Source organism: Somniosus microcephalus, chromosome 6, assembly GCF_052327205.1.
Source record: "Somniosus microcephalus isolate GS21.2 chromosome 6, FLI_Smic_1.0, whole genome shotgun sequence".
Lineage (NCBI taxonomy): Eukaryota > Metazoa > Chordata > Chondrichthyes > Squaliformes > Somniosidae > Somniosus > Somniosus microcephalus.
Window position 1 is genome coordinate 217,775,714 of NC_140992.1, and position 21,258 is coordinate 217,796,971.

A 21,258-nucleotide genomic window follows, 5' to 3' on the forward strand; every position below is an offset into this window, starting at 1 on the left:
GGAATACAAAGGGGTGGAAGTTATATAAAGCTCTGGTTAGACCCCATTTAGAGTTCTGCATTCTGTTCTGGGCACCGCATCTCAGGAATGATATATTGGCATTGGAGGGGGTGCAGCGCAGATTCACCAGAATAATACTGGGGCTAAAAGGGTTAATTTATGAGGACAGGTTGCATAGGCTAGGCTTGCTTCCTTGAGTACAGAAAATTAAGGGGTGATCGAATTGAAGTGTTTAAGATGATTAAAGGAGTCGATCGGGTAGATAGAGAGAAACTATTTCAACAATGGGACATAACCTTAAAATTAGAAATAGGCCGTTCAGAGGTAATGGCATGAAGCACTTATTCACACAAAGGGTAGTGGAAATCTGGAACTCTCTTCCCCAAAAAGCAGTTAAAGCTAAGTCACTTGAAAATTTCAAAACTGAAACTGAAAGATTTTTGTCAGGTAAGAATATTAAGGGTTATGGAACCAAGGCAGGTAGATGGAGTTAAGATACAGATCAGCCATGATCTAGCTGAATGTCACAACAGGCTTGAGGGGCTGAATGGTCTACCCCTGTTCCTATGAGGGAATTTTAACCTGGAGGAATGCATGGGTTTGGGTGCGGATGTGGGGATGAGTCCGGCAAAATGCGAGCTCGTCAGGAAGCTGGCTCCAACCCGCCGACTGCTGCATTTAACTCGAGCGTGTTTCGCTGGTTGCGCTCAAGAGAGGCGGATTGCCTAGTAACATATGGTAATCGCCCAATTGAAGCGATACTTCAACACAGTTTTAAGTTTAACGTCACATCCACGGGTTTCACGGGCTTCCTGAAACTCGCCGATGAAAGCAAGACAAGAACAGAAAGCAAGGCAAGAACAGAGGGGGCTGATTAAAACTCATGGAAATATTGCAATAAGTACTCAATACTTACAGCTGCTTTCTTACCACTAGTGGGAAAGGGTTTGTTAGTACTTTTGCTGAGAGTTTAATTTCTACACTTTAGAGATTTTCTGAATCATATCAGGATGGGTGCCGCCTTGGCTGCCTTAGATTGGATCTCGGACGAGGAGCAATATGACCAGCACCAGCAGCAGCAGCAGCCTGCTGTTGAAAGACCTGTAGCAGGACAGCAGAGAGGGGAGGAGCAGAGAGGGGTGCTGCAGAGGGGTGCAGCTCACAGATGCACTACCAACTACACAGGGTGTAGAGGCAGATGGAATGTTTCCTTGACATGTCGGCACATCAGTGCTTCAGGAAGCTCAGGTTATCGCGTCAGGTGGCAGCAGGCATCTGCAGCCTCCTAGAAGACCTTGCAAAGACTTCCTCACCAACATCTGGGGACTTGTGTCAAAATTGGGAAAGCTGTCCCACAGACTAGTCAAGCATCAGCCTGACATAGTCATACTCATAGAATCATACCTTTCAGCCAATGTCCCAAACTCCTCCATCATCATCCCTGAGCATGTCCTGTCCCACCGGCAGGACAGATCCACCAGGGGTGGCAGCACAGTGGTATACAGTTGGGAAGGAGTGGCCCTGGGAGTCCTCAACATTGACTCCGGACCCCATGAAGTCTCATGGCTTCAGGTCAAGCATGGGCAAGGAAACCTCCTGCTGATTACCACCTACCGCCCTCCCTCAGCTGATGAATCAGTACTCCACCATGTTGAACACCACTTGGAAGAAGCACTGAGAGTAGCAAGGGGTGACTGAATGTCCATCACAAGAGTGGCTCAGTAGCACCACTACTGACCGAGCTAGCCGAGTCCTGAAGGACATAACTGCCAGTCTGGGCCTGCGACAGGTGGTGAGAGAACCAGCACGAGGGAAAAACCTACTTGACCTCGTCCTCACCAATCTACCTGTGGCAGATGCATCCGTCCATGACAGTATTAGCAGCAGTGACCACCGCACACTCATTGTGGAGACGAAGTTCCGTCTTCACACTGAGGACACCCTCCATTGTGTTGTGTGGCAATACCACCGTGCTAAATGGGATAGATTCAGAACAGCAAAATTAATGGGACTAAAAGTTGCTAAATCCCAAGGACCGGATGACCGACATCCTAGGGTTTCGAAAGAGTTGGCCATTGGGATAGTGGACGCATTGGTTGTCATCTTCCAAAATTCTATAGATTCTGGAACAGTTCCTGCAGATTGGAGGATAGCAAATGTAACCCCGCTATTTATGAAAGGAGTGAGAGAGAAAATGGGGAACTACAGACCTGTTAGCCTCACATCAGTAGTTGGGAAAATGCTGGAATCTATTATAAAGGATGCAATAACTGGGCACTTAGAAACTAATACAGGAAACTCTTTGGTATCCGGCACCGATGGGACCGGGATGGTGCCAGTTGATTAAAAATTCCGGATGACGGAGAGGGTTATCTACCGAGGCTATTTTTAACAAACAAAGAGTCAGACTCCTGTTATTGAGGTGTTCGGACTTCCGACAGCGCCAAGAAGCCGAGTAGTGGCAGTTTGGAGAACTACCTCCACTGACTAACTCGGCCACTGTGGGAGACTCAGACTCGGCAACATTTCCGGTTATTGAGGTGTTGTTTTCGGAGTATGAATTTTGCCGGTTAATAGAGAATTCCGGATATTTAGGTGCCGTTTAAACGAGAGTTTCCTGTAGTAAGATTGGGCAGAGTCAACATGGATTTATGAAAGGGAAATCTTGTTTGACAAACCTATTGGAGTTCTTTGAGGATGTAACTAGTGGAGTAGACAAAGGGGAACCAGTAGATGTGGTGTATCTGGATTTTCAGAAGGCCTTCGATAAGGTCCCACACAAGAGGTTGGTGAACAAAATTATGGCACATGGAATTGGGGGTTATAATATACTAGCATGGATTGAGAATTGGTTAACAGACAGAAAACAAAGAGTAGGGATAAACGGGTCTTTTTCAGGATGGCAGGCTGTGACTAGTGGGATACCGCAAGGATCGGTGCTTGGGCCCCAGCTATTCACAATCTATATCAATGATTTGGATGAGGGGACTAAATGTAACATTTCCAAATTTGCTGATGATACAAAGCTAGGTGGCAGTGTCAGTTACAAAGAGGATGTGAAGAGGCTTCAAGGGGATCTCGACAGACTCAGTGGGCCCGATTTTGGGGCTTGTGTGAGAAATGGTCGGATTCCCCCGAATGTGGGGTTCTGACACACAAAAAAATGTGTCAGCCAGCTCCACGCAATTTTCCCTCAAGTGGCCAATTAATTTCCAGCATGCGGGCAGCCTTGCTAATTGTCCATTTCTAGTCAGGAAGCCACACAGTATGATGTCATCATTCGTGGTGCTTTCAAGGTCCACAGCAAGCATTGCTTCCTCTGTTGGCTTCAAAACGAACCATAAAGGATGGCAGATGAGCCTGCAGCAGCTGTGGCCAGTGCCAGACCCCGAGCTGCCTCCAAATTTGACGAAGCTTCACTGCAGGCATTATTGGATGGGGTTAGGGCCCACAGGGAGGTCCTCTTCCCTAGGTCAGGCAGGAAGAGGCCTCCCACTGAGACCAAGGCTGCATGGATGCAGGCATCAGCAGAAGTCAACTCAAATGTGCATGTCACCTTGGCATCACATCTCTAACTCCTTCCTCTACTCCCCCACAGGACCACCCAGAGCCCCCGTCCCCACTGTGGAGGAGGAAGAGGCTGTGCAGCCAGACTCCTCAGAGGAAGCTCCAGCCTCTGAGGGTGCAGCGTCAGCAGAAGTAAGCGCACCCAGCACCAGCGCAGACACTCTTCGGGGGGACCTTCGGGACATAGAGTAGTGTTGTCACCTGGTGTATCACAGCTCACAAGTAAGCCTCAGCAGATTCTGGAGACAGGGACAGCAGTGGAGAGTCCTCGTTGGAGGGTGCAGGACTCTGCCAGCTCAGCTCAGCTGCGCTGCATGTCAACCCTCTGCCTCTGGGTCCATCCGCAAGAGAAGAGGTGATGGATCTCCATGCACAGATGCAGGAGTCTCTGGCAGGTTTTATCTCCAGGGTCGCTGCGAGTGTGGAGCGAATGGAGGAGTCCATAGCGACCACGAGCAGAGCCTTTGTGGAGTCATTGGCGCATGAACGCATCACCATGGAAAGGTTGGCAACCTCCATGGAGGAGATAACTCGCCAGGGTACGGAAAACATGGTGAGTGCTCATAAGAGAATGACATCTCTTGAGCAGCGTTGGCCATCTATTGAACAGAGAAACCAGACCTTCATGGAAGTCCTTCTGAGTAGGACTGCCAGTGCAGAAACGGGTCCCACTGGCCCCCTAAAGCGCAGCAAGGTGCTCTCAAGCCACTTTCAAGCACTAGCCCCTTCTGGCCTGGGCAGCTTCAGGTGAATGAGCAGCAGCCTGGTGCTCCTGGTGCTCATCCTGCTGTTCCTGGTTCTGCTGCTGCCGCCTCTGCTGCTGGAGATCCTCTAATGGCAAGAAGGGAAGGAAAAAAAGGCGTCCCATGCTTCTCGTAGATGCCTCCGCTGAGGAAGCGCTGAGTGAGGGTGGCGAGTGGGGCTTCCCAGGAGATCACATTGGAGAAGTGTGTGAGGCTCCAACCTTCCACAGCTGTGCCTAAGCCTTGAAGAAGTAGCCCTAAGCCTGCAGCAACAAGGTCCTTCACCAAACAAATGTTGTCCCTTTAAATCGCAGCTTTCCCGAATGACCTGCAGCTGACAGCAAGCAAGCTGGCAAGCTTCACACCAGGTTTCATCAGCGGGGTTCCCCGCAGGTGTGGTTAGCGTGGGGAACCCCACAAAATCGCAACGGCCCCAGAAAATCGGCTTAAACATGAAAATTATTGGTAATTAGTGTTCAGACGGCCAGTCCCGCCAGCGGCGGGCGGGACTGAATCGGGTCGCGGAGAAACGGCAGTCCGAAAATCGGACGGGGCAGGGAATCAGGCGGGGGGGGGGGGGGGTCGCGACCCGCTTTTTCGGCGATTTTCAGCCCCCGGCCGCATGAAAAGCCGCCCAACGGCTGGCAGAAAATCGGGGCCAGTGAGTGGGTGAGAACATGGCAGATGGAATATAATGTGGATAAATGTGAAGTTATCCACTTTGGTAGAAAAATAGAAAGGCAGAGTATTTCCTAAATGGTGAAAGATTGGGGAATGCAGATGCTCAAAGGGACCTGGGTGTTCTTGTACATGAGTCACTGAAAATGAATGTGCAGGTGCAGCAAGCCATTAGGAAGGCAAATGGTATGCTGGCCTTCATTACAAGAGGATTTGAGTACAGGAGTAAAGAAGTCTTACTCCAATTATATAGGGCCTTGGTGAGACCACACCTGGAATACTGTGTACAATTTTGGTCTCCTTACCTAAGGAAGCATATACTTGCCATAAGAGGGAGTGCAACGAAGGTTCATGAGATTGATTCCTGGGATGGCGGGACTGTCATTTGAGAAGAGATTGAGTAAACTAGGCCTGTATTCTCTTGAATTCAGAAGAATGAGGGGGGATCGTTTTGAAGCAGACAAAATTATTACAGGGCTTGATAGGGTGGATGCTAGGAGAATGTTTCCCTTGGCTGGGGAGTCCAGAACTAGGGGCCACAGCCTCAGGATAAAGGGTAGGCCATTCAGGACTGAGATGAGAAGAAATTTCTTCACACAGAGGGTGGTGAATCTTTGGAATTCTCTACCCTAGAGGGCTGTGGAGGCTCAGTCATTGGGTATATTCAAAACAGAAGTCGACAGACTTCTGACTAGTAAAGACATCAAGGGATATGGCGATAGGGCCGGTGAATGGAGTTGAGGCAGAAGATCAGCCATGATCTCATTGAATGGCACAGCAGGCTCAAAGGGCCGAATGGCCTACTCCTGCTCCTATTTCTTATGTTCTTAGATCTAGCAGCTCAAAACTGGGCATCCATGAGGCGCTGTGGGCCATCAACAGCAGCAGAATTGTATTCCACCACAATCTGTAACCTCATGGCCCAGCATATCCCTCACTCTACCATTACCATCATGCCAGGGGACCAACCCTGGTTCAATAAGGAGTGTAGAAGAGCATGCCAGGAGCAGCACCAGGCGTACCTAAAAATGAGGTGCCAACCTGGGGAAGCTGCAACACAGGACTACATGCATGCTAAAGCTAAAAAGTGGAAGCAGCATGCTATAGACAGGGCTAAGCGATCCCACAATCAACGGATCAGATCAAAGCTCTGCAGTCCTGCCACATCCAGTTGTGAATGGTGGTGGACCATTAAACAACTAACGGGAGGAGGAGGCTCCATGAATATCCCCATCCTCAATGATGGCAGAGCCCAGAACGTGAGTGCAAAAGACAAGGCTGAAGCATTTGCAACCATCTTCAGCCAGAGGTGCCGAGTGGATGATCCATATCGGCCTCCTCCTGAGGTCCCCACCATCACAGAAGCCAGTCTTCAGGCAATTCGATTCACTCCACGTGATATCAAGAAACGGCTGAGCGCACTGGATACAGCAAAGGTTATTGTGCCGGCTATCGTGCTGAAGACTTGTGCTCCAGAACTAGCCGTGCCTCTCGCCAAGCTGTTCCAGTACAGCTACAACACTGGCATCTATCCGACAATGTGGAAAACTGCCCAGGTATGTCCTGTCCACAAAAAGCAGGGCAAATCCAATCCGGGCAATTACCGTCCCATCAGTCTACTCTCAATCATCAGCAAAGTGATGTAAGGTGTCATCGACAGTGCTATCAAGCGGCACTTACTCAGCAATAACCTGCTCACTGATGCCCAGTTTGGGTTCCGCCAAGACCACTCTGCTCCCGACCTCATTATAGCCTTGGTCCAAACATGGACAAAGGAGCTGAATTCCAGAGGTGAGGTTAGAGTGACTGCCCTTGACATCAAGGCAGCATTTGACCAAGTGTGGCATCGAGGAGCCCTAGTAAAATTGAAGTCAATGGGAATCGGGGGGGAAAACTCTCCACTGCCTGGAGTCATACTTAGCACAAAGGAAGATGGTTGTGGTGGTTGAAGGTCAATCATCATAGCCCCAGGACATCGCTGCAGGAATTCCTCAGGGCAGTGTCCTAGGCCCAACCACCTTCAGCTGCTTCATCAATGAACGTCCCTCCAACATAAGGTCAGATGACTGCACAGTGTTCAGTGCCATTCACAACTCCTCAGATAATGAAGCAGTCCATGCCCGCATGCAACAAGACCTGGGGTTGTTTTCCTTAGAGCAGAGAAGGCTGAGGGGGGTCCTGATTGAGGTGTACAAAATTATGAGGGGCATAGATAAGGTAGATAGAAAGGAAGAGGGGTCAATAACCAGGGGACATAGTTTCAAGGTAAGGGGCAGGAGGTTTAGAGGGGATTTAAGGAAAAACTTTTTCACCCAGAGGGTGGTTGGAATCTGAAACTCACTGCCTGAAAGGGTGGTAGAGGCAGGAACCTTCACAACATCCAAGAAGCATTTAGATGAGCACTTGAAACGCCATAGCATACAAGGCTACGGACCAAGTGCTGGAAAATGGGATTAAAATAGACAGGGCTTGATGGCCGGCGCAGACACAATGGGCCGAAGGGCCTCTTTCTGTGCTGTATAACTCTATGACCTGGGCAACATTCAGGCTTGGGCTGATAAGTGGCAGGTAACATTCGCGCCATGGAAGTGCCAGGTAATGATTATCTCCAACAAGCGAGAGTCTAAGCACTGCCCCTTGACATTCAATGGCATTACCATCGCCGAATCCCCCACCATCAACATACTGGGGGTCACCATTGACCAGAAACTTAACTGGACCAGCCACATAAATACTGTGGCAACAAGAGCAGGTCAGAGGCTAGGTATTCTGCGGTGAATGTCTCACCTCCTGACTCCCCAAAGCCTTTCTACCATCTACAGCTTGAACAACACTCAAGAAGCTCGACACCATACAGGACAAAGCAGACCACTTGACTGGCACCCCATCTACCACCTTAAACATTCACTCCCTCCACCACCGGTGTACCATGGCTGCAGTGTGTACCATCTAACAAGATGCACTGCAGCAACTCGCCAAGGCTTCTTCAGCAGCACCTCCCAAACCTGCGACCTCTTCCATCTAGAAGGACAAGGGCAACAGGCGCATGGGAACACGTTCCCCTCCAAGTCACACACCATCCTGACTTAGAAGTATATCGCCAATTCTTCATCGTCACTGGGTCAAAATCCTGGAACTCCCTACCTAACAACACCGTGGGAGTACCTTCACTACATGGACTGCAGCGGTTCAAGAAGGCGGCTCACCACCACCTTCTCAAGGGCAATTAGGGATGGGCAATAAACGAATAAAAAAAAAACACCCGTCAAAAACCCGACCAATGAAGCCCAAAAACACTACAATTAATGCCATATCACCACCAAATGTGTGCTCAAACAAGCTATCGGCATGCTGAAGATGCGTTTCAGGTACCTAGCAAACAAGAATGGGAAAGATGGGTAAGTGGTGCAAACTAATAACATTTATATAATTCTACTAAAGAATGGAAATAAAATTTTCTCATACACCCATGTGCATACCCTTGTGCAACTACAAAGCTTTACTCTTCCTTTTCCAAACTGCTCCTACGTGGTGCAACCCCTGTGGCTTCAGCAGAGGTAGAGGCAAGCTGCTCAGATCCCTGCTCTGACTGCTAAGATGCTCTTGGTCGACGACCTCTGGGTTTTGGAGCCCATGAGGGCCTCACCAAAGACTGCTCCACCTGCACCTGTGCCGGGGCAGACTCGGCCATTGGGACATGAGGCAGCATGTTGGGTACTGTCTGGTGGGGGGGGGGGGGCGGATGCAGTGGGGGCGCAATGAGTGAGAAGTGGAAGTGCTTTGCACAGCAGGATGTAGTTGAATATGCAGTTGTACTCACCTTTCTTGACCTGGTTAGGTCATTAAAGCGCTTCCTGCACTGAATCCAGGAGTGTGGCACAATGCTCCTGCTGCTGACCTCCTAGGCCACCTCCAGCCAAGCCTTCTTTGTGGAAGCTGCAGGATTCTTCCTCTCATTGCTAGGTAAGAGTATCTCTCTCTGGCTCCCCACAGCTCCCAGCAGCACATCAAGGGAGGCGTCCTTAAAGCAGGAGGCAGCCTTTGAGCGTCCTGAATCCATTGTCACACCTTGTCTTCTCTTGCTTCCAACTCGAAACTCTTCCAAATTCCATCTTTGGATAGGCCCTTTAAAAACTGGAGTTAAGATCATGTCTTGCGGATCCTCATCACGCCTGCTGCCACGCAATCGACACCAAACCCAGAAGTAAAATGATAATGAGCTGGCTGCGTTAAAATCCCACTGACAGACAGGCTGAACTTATTTCCGGTTTCCACACACGATATCGGAAACGCCCCCCCGCCTCCCAACGTGCCTCTGAGTTAAGTATGTTCTAGTAAAATGTTTATGATGTAAATAAGGTCTGTTTGTCTTATCAAAGGGATTGTAATCTTGTGTGGGCTGTGTGAGTTCGATCATGGTGACCAGAAGAACTAGTGCTGTCCAGGTTCTGTTCCCTTAAGGAGCTAAATGGCACTAATCTGCCACAAACCTTTGTATCAGAGTGAGTTAAGGAGTAGAGAATCAGCAAATATATGTTCCGTGTCTGGAATGATTCAGTACCGAGCTTAATATGGAGTGCACACATATGTGCGTGTTTGGACTAATGTTGCAGCCTTCATTAGGCCTTTGCTCTTACATTAACAGTTGGATGAAAACTTGCTACAAGGCAGAATCAAATACATTGGGTATCTCTCAAGTGGCCCTCTAATCCCACACCAAGTACCATAGCCAAGCACTGATGAAAAATGCTGTGATCTTTAGATAAGAATTAATGAGGAGCCTCACTTGTAGCTGTTTGGATTATGATGTAGAAGCAAATCTTTGAGAAGTATTTAAGTTGGAATGAAATACAGGCTGCCTTTCTTTCATTTAAAGCTGTGGAGCATAAGCCATGGGAACAGGAGAGCTCAAGGCTGTCTTATCATTCTCATCTTTATTGGCTTTGGACAATTTCTTCTCCAATTGAGCATCTGTCAGTTCAGTTTCAATGATCAAATACAGTTTATGTTTCTGGTGCTTCACCCTCCACTGGAACTTTTGACAGAAAGATGTGGTTGAGGGAAATACACCAGAAACAATGGGCATGGTTGTCACTGGCTCTTCACACAGAATGGGAAGTCCAGCATGAAGTTCAACATTAAAATGTGAAACAAAAGTGGTAGAGCAATTGAGCAAATGACATGCACATCAGGACAAAAATGCAACTGAAGCTGTCTATCAAGGGATACTCTTATGTGATGCAGAAAGAGAAGGTTAGATGATCCTCGCCAATGTATCTTTGAGAGGAACAGTGTTTCTTCGAGTTGGTTTTAACGTCTCCGTGGTATATAGCATGTGACGAATGCTTGATGAAAAATCCAATCTTGAACATTTCCTTCACTAAGTGTGCACCTCCTCATTGCTGCCTATCAACACAAGAGCGCTGTTGACATCTGGGGAGAAGCCTGTAGTCCAAACTATCCTGCTCCTTCAGGTGGACATATGTAGGCAAGAATCCTCATTGGGGAAAAAAAAATATGGAAAGAACAGAGGTGGCAGGAAGGAGATTAAAATAATAAAATAAATGAAAACTTGTATGTTAAAACACAAAACAGCACCATGATTTGGCACAGAAAGACAGCTAAAGTAAAACTGATGTACATCGGCTGACTGCAAGTGCAGACAGGCAAATAGATCCATATCTTTTGTAATCAATTCAGCTTGTCAAACACGTGGACAACTTCAACTCATTCGTCTTGGGTTGATGAAAACTAAAGGTAAGCAAAGACATGTACGAAAGCATTTTTAAAACAGCTTTGTCCTGCAATATTAAGACATAATTTAAACCATTTCCCAAGTCTGTCTGATCTTGGATTTATGTCAATGTATACAGACAGGCAGGGATTAACCCTTATAGTACTACAGAAACATGTGACACTAGTTTTGCAACTATTCAAAGATCAGAAATTGCCAGGATATTCAGTTGAGTAATTGATATGATGTTTTCAAAGCCGCAAGCCTGATTAAAGGAAGGATAAAAGTGCTCCATTTATTAGGCTGACAGATAAAGATATATTAAAAGGTCTGAAGTTCAAGTACAGACAGGTCACTTTGGCTTTCTATCTGTGGGACGAGTCACATCAATGTTTGATTTAAAAAGTCTTGTCTTTGTCCTTCCAGATAATGAAACGGAAATCATTAATAATATGTTGCTTGTGATGGGTTCATTATACGTAGTTACCGTTGTAGCAATTTTACAGCTCAGTTTTGTGAGCACCATTGTTAGAAAGACTTAATGACAAAAACATGTTTCTAGCATATGTGAAATTAAACAGCCTATGTTACTCAATTTACTTTCATTCTTCATACAGCAGTTTGCATTACTTAATGTCACTGTTGAAATTTTCTGAGCTGCAAGTTGCAAAAAACGGTGAAGAGCTCAAAGGGTTAATGTGTTTTGTCAGATTGTAAACAGGTGCTTTATTATATATTTTTACTTGTTTCAAAATAAATGTAATTTTGCTTCAATGGACAGATTGCTAATGGTGGGTGGGTTTTTGGTAAAGAAGCTGGCTTCCTCACTTCAATCTCCATGCTCGACTGATTCTGAAATTCTACTGAAGTAACTGTTACACAATCACTCTGTGTCCCAATGATTCCAGCAAGATTATGCATGGTGCGGTTATATGTCTAATACATAGAAGCTAGAATTGCTCGATCGAGTGCTTCAGCCACTTTGGCGCCCAAATCTGAGGTTTGGAGTGTTTGAAATTCTGCTGAGGACTCACAGCTGAAAGTTCCTTTAAGCACATGCTGCATTTGTGTAGTAACTGCAGACACGTAACCCATGCATCATGCCTTGGTAATTCTGAATGTACTTGCATGGCCCAGAAAGAAGTGTGTGCGTACAGCTTCTGCGAGCTGTTGGTGCCAGGAGAAAGCAGCTCAAAAGTGATTGAAATGTCAAAAAGGATCGGGCGGGTAAATGATAAATAATTAGAAAAGAGACAGAAAATTCAAAAAGAACAGTCACTTCAGCAGATGTAAATCCACTTGGATAAATTAATGTGGAATGAGACTAGAAAAAGACCAAGAGAATAGAAGAAAAAATGAAGGTGAAAATAAAAGGAGAGAAAGAAGGATTGAAAAATTGAAAAAAAAAACACGGGTATCTTATGGTCATGTAATCTTGAAAGACAGCTGAAACATGAATAGAACATAAGAACAATAAGAAATAGAAGCAAGAGTAGGGCATACGGCCTCTCGAGCCTGCTCCACCATTCAATATCATCATGGCTGATCTTCAAACTCAACTCCACTTTCCCACCCGATCCCCATATCCCTTTGATTCCCTTAGACTCCAAAATTCCCTTGAATATACTCAATGACTGAGCCTGTACGGCCCTCTGGGGGTAGGGAATTCCAAAGATTCACAACCCTCTCTGAGTGAAGAAATTTCTCCTCATCTCAGTCCTAAATGGCCGACCACCTTATCTTGAGTCTTCCCCCCAGTTCTGGACTCTCCAGCCAGGGAAAACAGCTTATCAGCATCTACTCCGTCAAGCCCTCTCAGAATTTTATATATTTCAATTAGTTCACCTCTCATTCTTCTAAACTCCAGAGAAAATAGGCCCATTCTACTCAATCTCTTCTCAGAGGACAATTCTCTCATCCAAGGAATCAATCTAGTAAACCTTTGTTGCACTCCCCTCTAAGGCAAGTATATCCTTCCATGGTACAGAGACCAAGATTGTACACCAGGTGTGGTCTCACCAAATCCCTGTACGATTGCAGCAAGACTTCCTTACTCTTGTAATCCAACCCACTTGCAATAAAGGAATACTATTTGCCTTCCTAATTGCATGCTAATTTTCTGTGTTTCCTGTACAAGGACACCCAAATCCATCTGAACACCAACATTTAATAGTTTCTGACCATTTAAAAAAATATTCTGTTTTTCTATTCTTCCAGCCAAAGTGAATAAGCTCACATTTCCCCACATTATGCTTCATCTGCCACCTTCTTGCCCACTCACTTAACTTGTCTATATCCCTTTGCAAGATCTTTGTGTCCTCTTCAAAGTTTACTTTCCCACCTAGTCAGCAAACTTGGATACATTACACTCGGTTCCTTCATCTAAGTCATTAATACAGGTTATAAATAGCTGAGGGCCCAGCACTGATCCTTGCAGCACCCCACTAGTAATAGCCTGCCAACCTGAAAATGACCTGTTTAGTCCTACTCTCTGTTTTCTGTCCAGTAACCAATCCTCTATCCATGCTAATATATTACCCCCAATCCCATGAGCCCTGAGAACAATGTTTTTATAAAAGGAATATGAGCGCCTTGCTCCCACAATTACTTTATCACCCTTCCTTTTTGTGGTTTTCTCATGCTATGCCATAAACCAATTATAACCAAAAGGCCAGACAGGAACCTGTCCTCGGTCCCCCACTAACATCACGCTCAGCCAGCAGTCGGCCGGCGCGTAGAAGTTGCCCAGGTACAATTTTCCGGCTCTACTGTTGGGAAGTGTTTGTCTCCCACTTGTCATTCCCCCCACAGTGAGACTGCAGAGGTAGGAAACTGAGCAGTGTGGTGATGGGGGTGAATAAGGGAGTAGTGGGGTGAAGAATGTTTGTGGGTACAAACACTCATCCCACCACTTCAACAGACCCACATGTTACTGTGCCAGCTTGTTTCGTCACAGTACCAAGTTTACTTTTAAGAAGGGAAAACAGAAGAATGACAGAACTTCTCGAAGGTAGTCATGGGAACAATGTGACAAATTCGTTTTGTACAAGTGTGCCTTTCTGATATATGAAACAAGGGTCTTACATTTCAAAGGCAATATTCTACCCCTCCACGCCAGAGGAATATTGGAAGAGCTGTGGCTAATAATGCACTTGGATAGTAAAAAATCTAACAAATATTCCTCATAGTGCACAGCACAGCTCTCACTGTTGGCAGCAACAATGTCCATATCTCTAGTATGATGAAGTACAGACTCGTCCTGGAATTGACGAAATAGTAGGCAATCTGGGACACCCCTCCAGTAACCTATTTGACATGATCACCACCGCTCTCTACTCCAAAAAAGGTTGTCTTAGAGACCAGGCAGCAAAATTGAAACAGCAAAACAGCAGCAATCCGCCCCTAAACCTCACTGCAGATACAGACCAGCCCAACCCGCCTCCCTGCCCATTTGCCACCCCGTTCAACTCAGATCCCATCAGACACAGTGCCACCCAAGCCAGCACACTCAGTATACATGTGTAGAATATTAATGCCTGAAGATAATCATAGAATCTTACAGCACAGAATGAGGCCATTCGGCCTATCGTGCCTGTGCTGGCTCTTTGAAAGAGCTGTCCAATTTAGTCCCACACCCCAATTTTTTCCCTATAACCGTGCAAATGAGTCCTAACCCATGATTTGTAAAGGTTTAGCATGACTTCCTTGTTTTTGTATTCAATGCCCCTATTTAAAAAGCCAAGTATACCATACACATTCTTAATTGCCTTATCAACTTGCCCTGCCACTTTTAAATATTTGTGAATATGCACCCCCAGATCCCTCTGTTCTTGTACCTCCCTCAAAATAGTACCATTTAGATTATACTGCCTCTCCATGTTGTTCCTCCCAAAGTGCATCACTTCACACTTATCTGCATTAAATTGCATATGCCACATGTCTGCCCATTTCACAAGTCTGTCTATATCCTCCTGAAGTCTGCTACCATCCTGCTCACTATTTACCAAGTTGCCAAGTCTTATGTCATCCGCAAATTTTGAAATTGTACTCTCTATACCCAAGTCCAGGTCATTTATGCATAACAAGAAAAGCAATGGTCCTAATATGTTAACTGATTGAACCCATTCTGTAAATAACATGGTTACATTTTTGTTCTCTCTCACTTTTTGGGTGCTTTTTAAATCAATGTCAGTGACTGTCTTTATTGTATTAAGTTGTATTAAGACTGATTAAAAAGTTATACAATATTTTACAAACAAAAACGCAGACTGCATCTTTCCCAGGTCTATCACTGGCTACATGCATTTGTTGAGAGTTCTTTCTTAAATATACAGACACAAAGCAGCACCATTTTGTAATTACAGTGTTCTGCAATGGATTGACCAAATGTTATTATTGGCTTACAAAAAAAGATACCGAATTCTGGTCTCAAGAAGTTAAAAAAAGGAAACATTAAGCCCCTGATTCAGGATGTCAAATCCTGCAGTTCAAAAAAATATCTCCAATGCATCAAGGCTCTGAAGCAAATTTTGAAATCACAAAGTATAAAGCAAAGTAGGTTGTTGTCGGTATGAAGCCAGGCAATGATCATCTCCAACAAGAGAAAGTCTAACCACCTCCCTTTGACATTCAATGGCATTACTATTGTCGAATCCCCCACCATTAACATCCTGGGGGTCACAACTGACGAAAAACTCAACTGGACCAGCCACATAAATACTGTGGCTACAAGAGTAGGTCAGAGGCTTGGTATTCTGTGACAAGTGACTCACCTGCTGACTCCCCAAAGCCTTTCCATCACCTACAGGGTACAAGTCAGGAGTGTGATGGAATACTCTCTACTTGCCTGGATGAGTGCAGCTCCAACAACACTCAAGAAGCTCAACACCATCCAGGACAAAGCAGCTCACTTGATTGGCACCCCATCCACCACCTTAAACATTCACTCCATCCACCATCGGCGTACCGTGGCTGCAGTGTGTACCATCTACAAGATGCAATGCAGCAACTCACCAAGGCTTCTTTGACAGTACCTCCCAAACCCATGACCTCTGCCACCTGGAAGGACAAGAGCAGCAGGCGCATGGGAACATGACCACCTCCAAGTTCCCCTCCAAGTCACACACCATCCTGACTTGGAAATATATCGCAGTTCCTTCATCGTCGCTGGGTCAAAATCCTGCAACTCCCTACCTAACAGCACTGTGGGACTATGTTCCTTGTAGTCTTTTTTTAATCGGTTTTTACATTGAAATGCCGGCAAGCCGGCTGCGCGGGTTCCCTGGAGCAACATCTTACAGGGGACACTGCTGTGGGAGTACCTTCACCACACGGAGTGCAGTGCTTCAAGAAGGCAGCTCACCACTACTTTCTCAAGCACAATTAGGGATGGGCAATAAATGCTGGCCTTGCCAGTGACGCCCACATCCCGTGAATGAATAAATTAAAAAAAAGATAGGAGCACATTACATTGCCTGAATTAGGTCACAGGTTCCACATTTTTGTTAAAAAAAAAATACCACCACAATTTTTTTGTCTGGTCTGACGAAATAAAGTTTCAACAATCACATTCGCAACTCAGTAAGAAACTAGACAAGCTGGTCCAAGTTGGATCAAATGGTAGCATCACCCAACAGGTGTAGTCCACCTGAAATGGAAGGCAAGATCAAACCATTTTCAACAATCAGTATCACAAATCTGAACAACATCAACAACTTTCCAAGAGTTCACAGAATATATTGAGGCTGATAACCCTATTAGGTGACCTTTTTCTTTCCCCCAACCATTCACTCTTTATGAAATAAGCATGGTATAGTGGTGGGGGAGAAGGAAGGAAGAAAAACACTTTTTCTATTTTTTGCTTGTGCTAAGTGCAAGAAGGAACTAAAGTGCATGATGAGCACTACAATACTAAGGAAATATGATAAGATAATAGTAAGGAAATTTATTAACTGCTTTCACAGTTGACACTGGCAAAAATATCTCCCCCCACCCCCCCCCCCCACTCCCATTTACCTGCAGACGTGAGCTGATTCCTCAAGACTGAAATAATTTCTTCCAGGTCAAAGGGTAGAGGCATATCAGGGTCTCCATCGCACCAGTGTGGGCGACATTCTGGCTGCTCATCAACTGGTAGATTATTGGCAAGTCTGGACTGACACCTGGAACAAAACACAAGAGTTGTCAAAAGTACAAAGTAAAAGCAATTTCACCAATATAACCAGATCAAAACAAGTTACATAAGAACCAGATTTAAAAGTCAAAAGAAACTTTAAAAAAAATAATTGCTTATTAAAGTAATTCAATCATGAAACGCAATCCAAAATAGCATTGAGATAAATCCTTCATCTTTATAGTAACAAGCTCTAAGCTAGTTTTGAATTCATTAACAATATTTGCCAACTGTTAATGCAAGTCAAAGAAGTCGTTGGAAAAACAAAGAGCATATTGTTGCACAATCCCCTGAAGCAGATCTGGCTTATATTGTCTCATACATGTTGTAATTTTCTCATCGTTTTGGTTTCATTAAGATGGGGGGTAAAAACTGTTTTAACTTGTAGCTTTTGACTTTGTCTGGCTCTTCAGTAAATTGCTTAATCTGACAGAAAAGATCTTTCTTCAATTGCAAGACATTTGTCTGACATGAAATATACGAGATTTATGTTAACATGTCAGATTTAGTAAAAGTAATGCTGAAAATAGTACAGCTCAAAAATGTACATTGTGAATTGATAACCCAAGATGAAAGCCCGCTACAAAACAGATCTTCAAAGCTTGCTCATTAGAATGCAAAAGATGCGGTGCATTTCTGTTAATCACAGATTGCGATATTGCGAAAGCCCCAGCTGTAGTACAGTAATCTCCACAGCATCAGAGATTAGAAGTCAATTTACTTCAGTCTACTGAACATCATGAATTAAATCTCATATTCCTTGCTCCTTTATGACAACTAAGATCTCTTCAAAAAAATTAACACACAAATATGAATTAATTAATATTTGAACTGCCATGGATAACAGAATTTCAAAGCAGGCGAATTATAGAATAGGAGTGTTACTAATATAACTATATAAACAGATGCATATTTCATACTATGTGTAAATTTAAAGCCACTAGACAATCAGTTTTGTTAAGTGTGTCTAATTGCTTCACAAACATCTACAGTATTTAGTCTAGCAGTACATTACATGGTGAGGACAGTATTAACATATAACATACCAATATATCTTCAGTAGTCTACATCATTTCAGGATAATAGCATCTGTTAACATGCACTAAGCACTATTATGTAGCACATCACTTCATAAATAATAAGATTATCCGACCTCAGGGCCCTGAAAAGAGTAATGTGTTTAAACGTTCTCATTATTTATTTAAAACAAGAATTAAGGGAACAAAAGCTATGTAGGACAGCTCAGTTACTATAAATGACTGAGTGCATAGGATAAGTAAAATTGCAATTAGAACACTTCTGTGTCTCTGGATAAAAAGGGTACTTCATACCATTTTATTAGACTGTTTGAATTTCTTGTTTTTTTAAAATCAGAGTTGAAACATTGTTGAAGGAATCTTAGGGCTGGTTACATTACTTATGAAGCTATAATTAACCAGTTTTGTTAAGGTGTGGGTTAATTAAGGGTATCTGAGCAGTCAATAAAAGGTTAATGTAAAAGTCAAGGGACAAAATGCCTTTCAGCTCAGCATCACTCTGCACTAAATGACTTCAACATTGTGCTTGGTCTTCAAGATCAATAGTTTTTCATAGCAAAGCCATTCATGTGACTTAAAGCTGTCCTATCTTTTTCAGTTGGCCTGTAGTTCAGAATTATTACAAATTCACATCCACACAACAAAAAATGATCTAATTAAGTGTTTTACCAAATCAGCTACATTCTTTCTTGTTACAAAGTCATTTTCCAGTTTATGTGAGAAGAAGGGATGCCTGGTGGGTATAGTGCACTGTTTGGGTGCTCACCTCAGAGGTGAAGCTACTGGCATTGTGTGGAACTTTAAAACAGTTCTGACAAATAAGGTACAGAACACTTGTTTGAAGAGCTGTGGTAGCAGTTAAATGCTAAGTTATTTTTTGCAGGGACAGACCTTTATAAATGATACTATGGGCCATAAACGTAATGCAGAGCGCTAAAATAATGTCAAACATATCACTAGAATACTGACAGCTAAATGTCTGAAAGATTCAGCCAAGCTTCAAGCAAGAATAGTTGAGGTGGATCGTGGACACATTGAAAATATAATGGCAGTGAGCCATTACAGCATATTGAAAGGCTGGCAGTATAAGAGCGGGTATGTAGCTCTGTTTATACACATTAGGAAATGACAGTGCCATTTCTTAATAAGATGAGTGCAGTCTCATTCAAAGGACACAGAGTTACCAGATCAGCCATGCTTTACGCACCAGCTAGTGTGTCAGACCACACTCAACTCGAAATGGCATGATGCAGCATCTCAATATAGGCACGTCCTTTTAGTCAGCCTCACAGAAAAGTCTCTGACTGCATTGGAATGACAGCATGAGATTACGCTGACATTTTAAATGCAGCAGAAACACTCTGCCCAGCTGACGAGTAAGCTGCTTAATGTTTAGGCCTATATCAACCGCAAGAGGCAGACTGGCACTGCCAATGGTATAATCTGCATGGTTGTCGCCATGATATGATTTAACAGCATACTATTTATAACCAAGTTAACAAAAGAAGCACTTCGGAGAGTTGGAATGGCAATAATAGGTTTTGTTCAATACGGTCATCATCTGTCCTCAATGTGACAAGACACTACATAGGCAGTCAATTACTGGTTAAAAAAAACCAAGTACTCCCATATACGCACACTAATCACTTTAAGAAGGGGTCTTGCCCTCACGATCACTTTATAAAATCAAACATTTACAACTTTTGATCAACTTTAACACCCTTCTGTTTTTTTCCCATTAATTGCTGTTGACACTTAAAAAAAAATGTTTAAATGGCCAGGACCACTGGGGGACTTGGCCAGCAGGAATTACTGAGCTTAGCAGTGTGAGAGAATTGAATTAATATTAGCCGAGATACAAATGCTAACCGAGGGTGCTTCAGTGATCTTGTATTTCCAACGGTGTACATGTTATTCCAGTTCATTTGTACTGTCAGGGTCAATAAATCCTACAAGTTAGTGTCCCTAATGGGGTTACGAGTGTTCACTATTCAAGCAACACTTAGGGGTGAAATGCTTCTTTTAATGAAAAATTGGGCAATGCCTGTTTTCTCCACAATTAATGACCCACTAATGAAGTTGCAGGAATGCGCACCTTTAACATGTGCAATTTCTGAGAATGTGATTTAGTTAGCAGCTGTTAATTATGGAGTGAAACAGGCTTTCTCCTGTTTTTTGTTAAAAAGCAATTTAATCCCACCTTATTATATTTAAAACAAAGGGACAGAAAGGAATTTAAAAGGGCGTTAAAGTTAACACTATTTTTTTTTTACAATGGTTTGATTTTTTTTTAAATGCCAAAGCAGTGACCCAAAAAGGACACGTATTGGGGTTTAATTCTAGCCTGGCATCTATTTGATCTGTTTTTGTGTGTCCCAATTAATTGTTTTTTAAATTTTATCCTACTGTGTCCAACAGTTCATCTTAACTTGATAATCATGGTCTGCCTTGAAACTGTCAGATTGAGGCTGCAAGGATTCATTAGAATGGCAAGTCCTCATCTCTTGGGAGAAGGGGAAGCGCAACGAGACCTGGGCATCCTTGTGCACCAGTCGCTGAAAGTAAGCATGCAGGTGCAGCAGGCGGTTAAGAAGGCAAATGGTATGTTGGCTTTCCTCGCGAGAAGGTTTGAGTACAGGAACAAGGATGTCTTGCTGCAGTTGTACAGGGCCTTGGTGAGGCCACATCTTGAGTATTGTGTGCAGTTTTGGTCGCCTTATCTGAGGAAGGATGTTCTTGCCATGGAAGGAGTGCAGCGAAGATTCACCAGACTGATTCCTGGGATGGCACGAATGATGTATGAGGAGAGATTGGGTCGATTGGGCTTGTACTCGCTGGAGTTTAGAAGAATGAGAGGGGATCTCATCGAAACTTATAAAATTCTAACAGGACCAGACAGACTAGATGCTGGAAGGATGTTCCCGATGGTCGGGCAGTCCAGAACCAGGGGTCACAGTCTAAGGATAATGGGTAAGCCATTTAGGACAGAGGAGGAATTTCTTCACCCAGAGAGTAGTGAACCTGTGGAATTCTCTGCCAAAGAAGGCAGTAGAGGCCAATTCATTAAATATATTCAAGAAGTAGTTGGATATATTTCTTAAGGCTAAAGGGATCAAAGGATATGGAGAGAAGACAGGAACAGGGTACTGAATTTGGATGATCAGCCATGATCTCATTGAATGGCGGAGCAGGCTCGAGGGGCCGAATGGCCTACCCCTGCTCCTATCTTCTATGTTTCTATGTTTCTAGCATATTATTTCATTCGGTGCACTTCACTTACAGGGAAACTGGCCAGACAATTTGGTAAACCAGACAAACTGCTTTCCC

The 21,258-nt window shown here is 44.3% G+C and overlaps 1 protein-coding gene across 3 annotated transcripts in view; it reads right to left on the reverse strand.

Moving 5' to 3' along the window:
• Positions 1-21,258, reverse strand: part of fto (FTO alpha-ketoglutarate dependent dioxygenase) — a 542,258-nt gene that overhangs the window by 32,471 nt on the left and 488,529 nt on the right. For 2 of the 3 annotated variants that reach the window (XM_085991413.1, XM_085991412.1), the window contains one exon: positions 16,738-16,883. In XM_085991413.1, coding sequence (XP_085847539.1) covers positions 16,738-16,883 — 146 coding nt within the window. Of the gene's footprint in view, positions 1-16,737; positions 16,884-21,258 lie in introns of those variants that run through there. The other variant, XM_085991414.1, reaches the window with a different exon arrangement.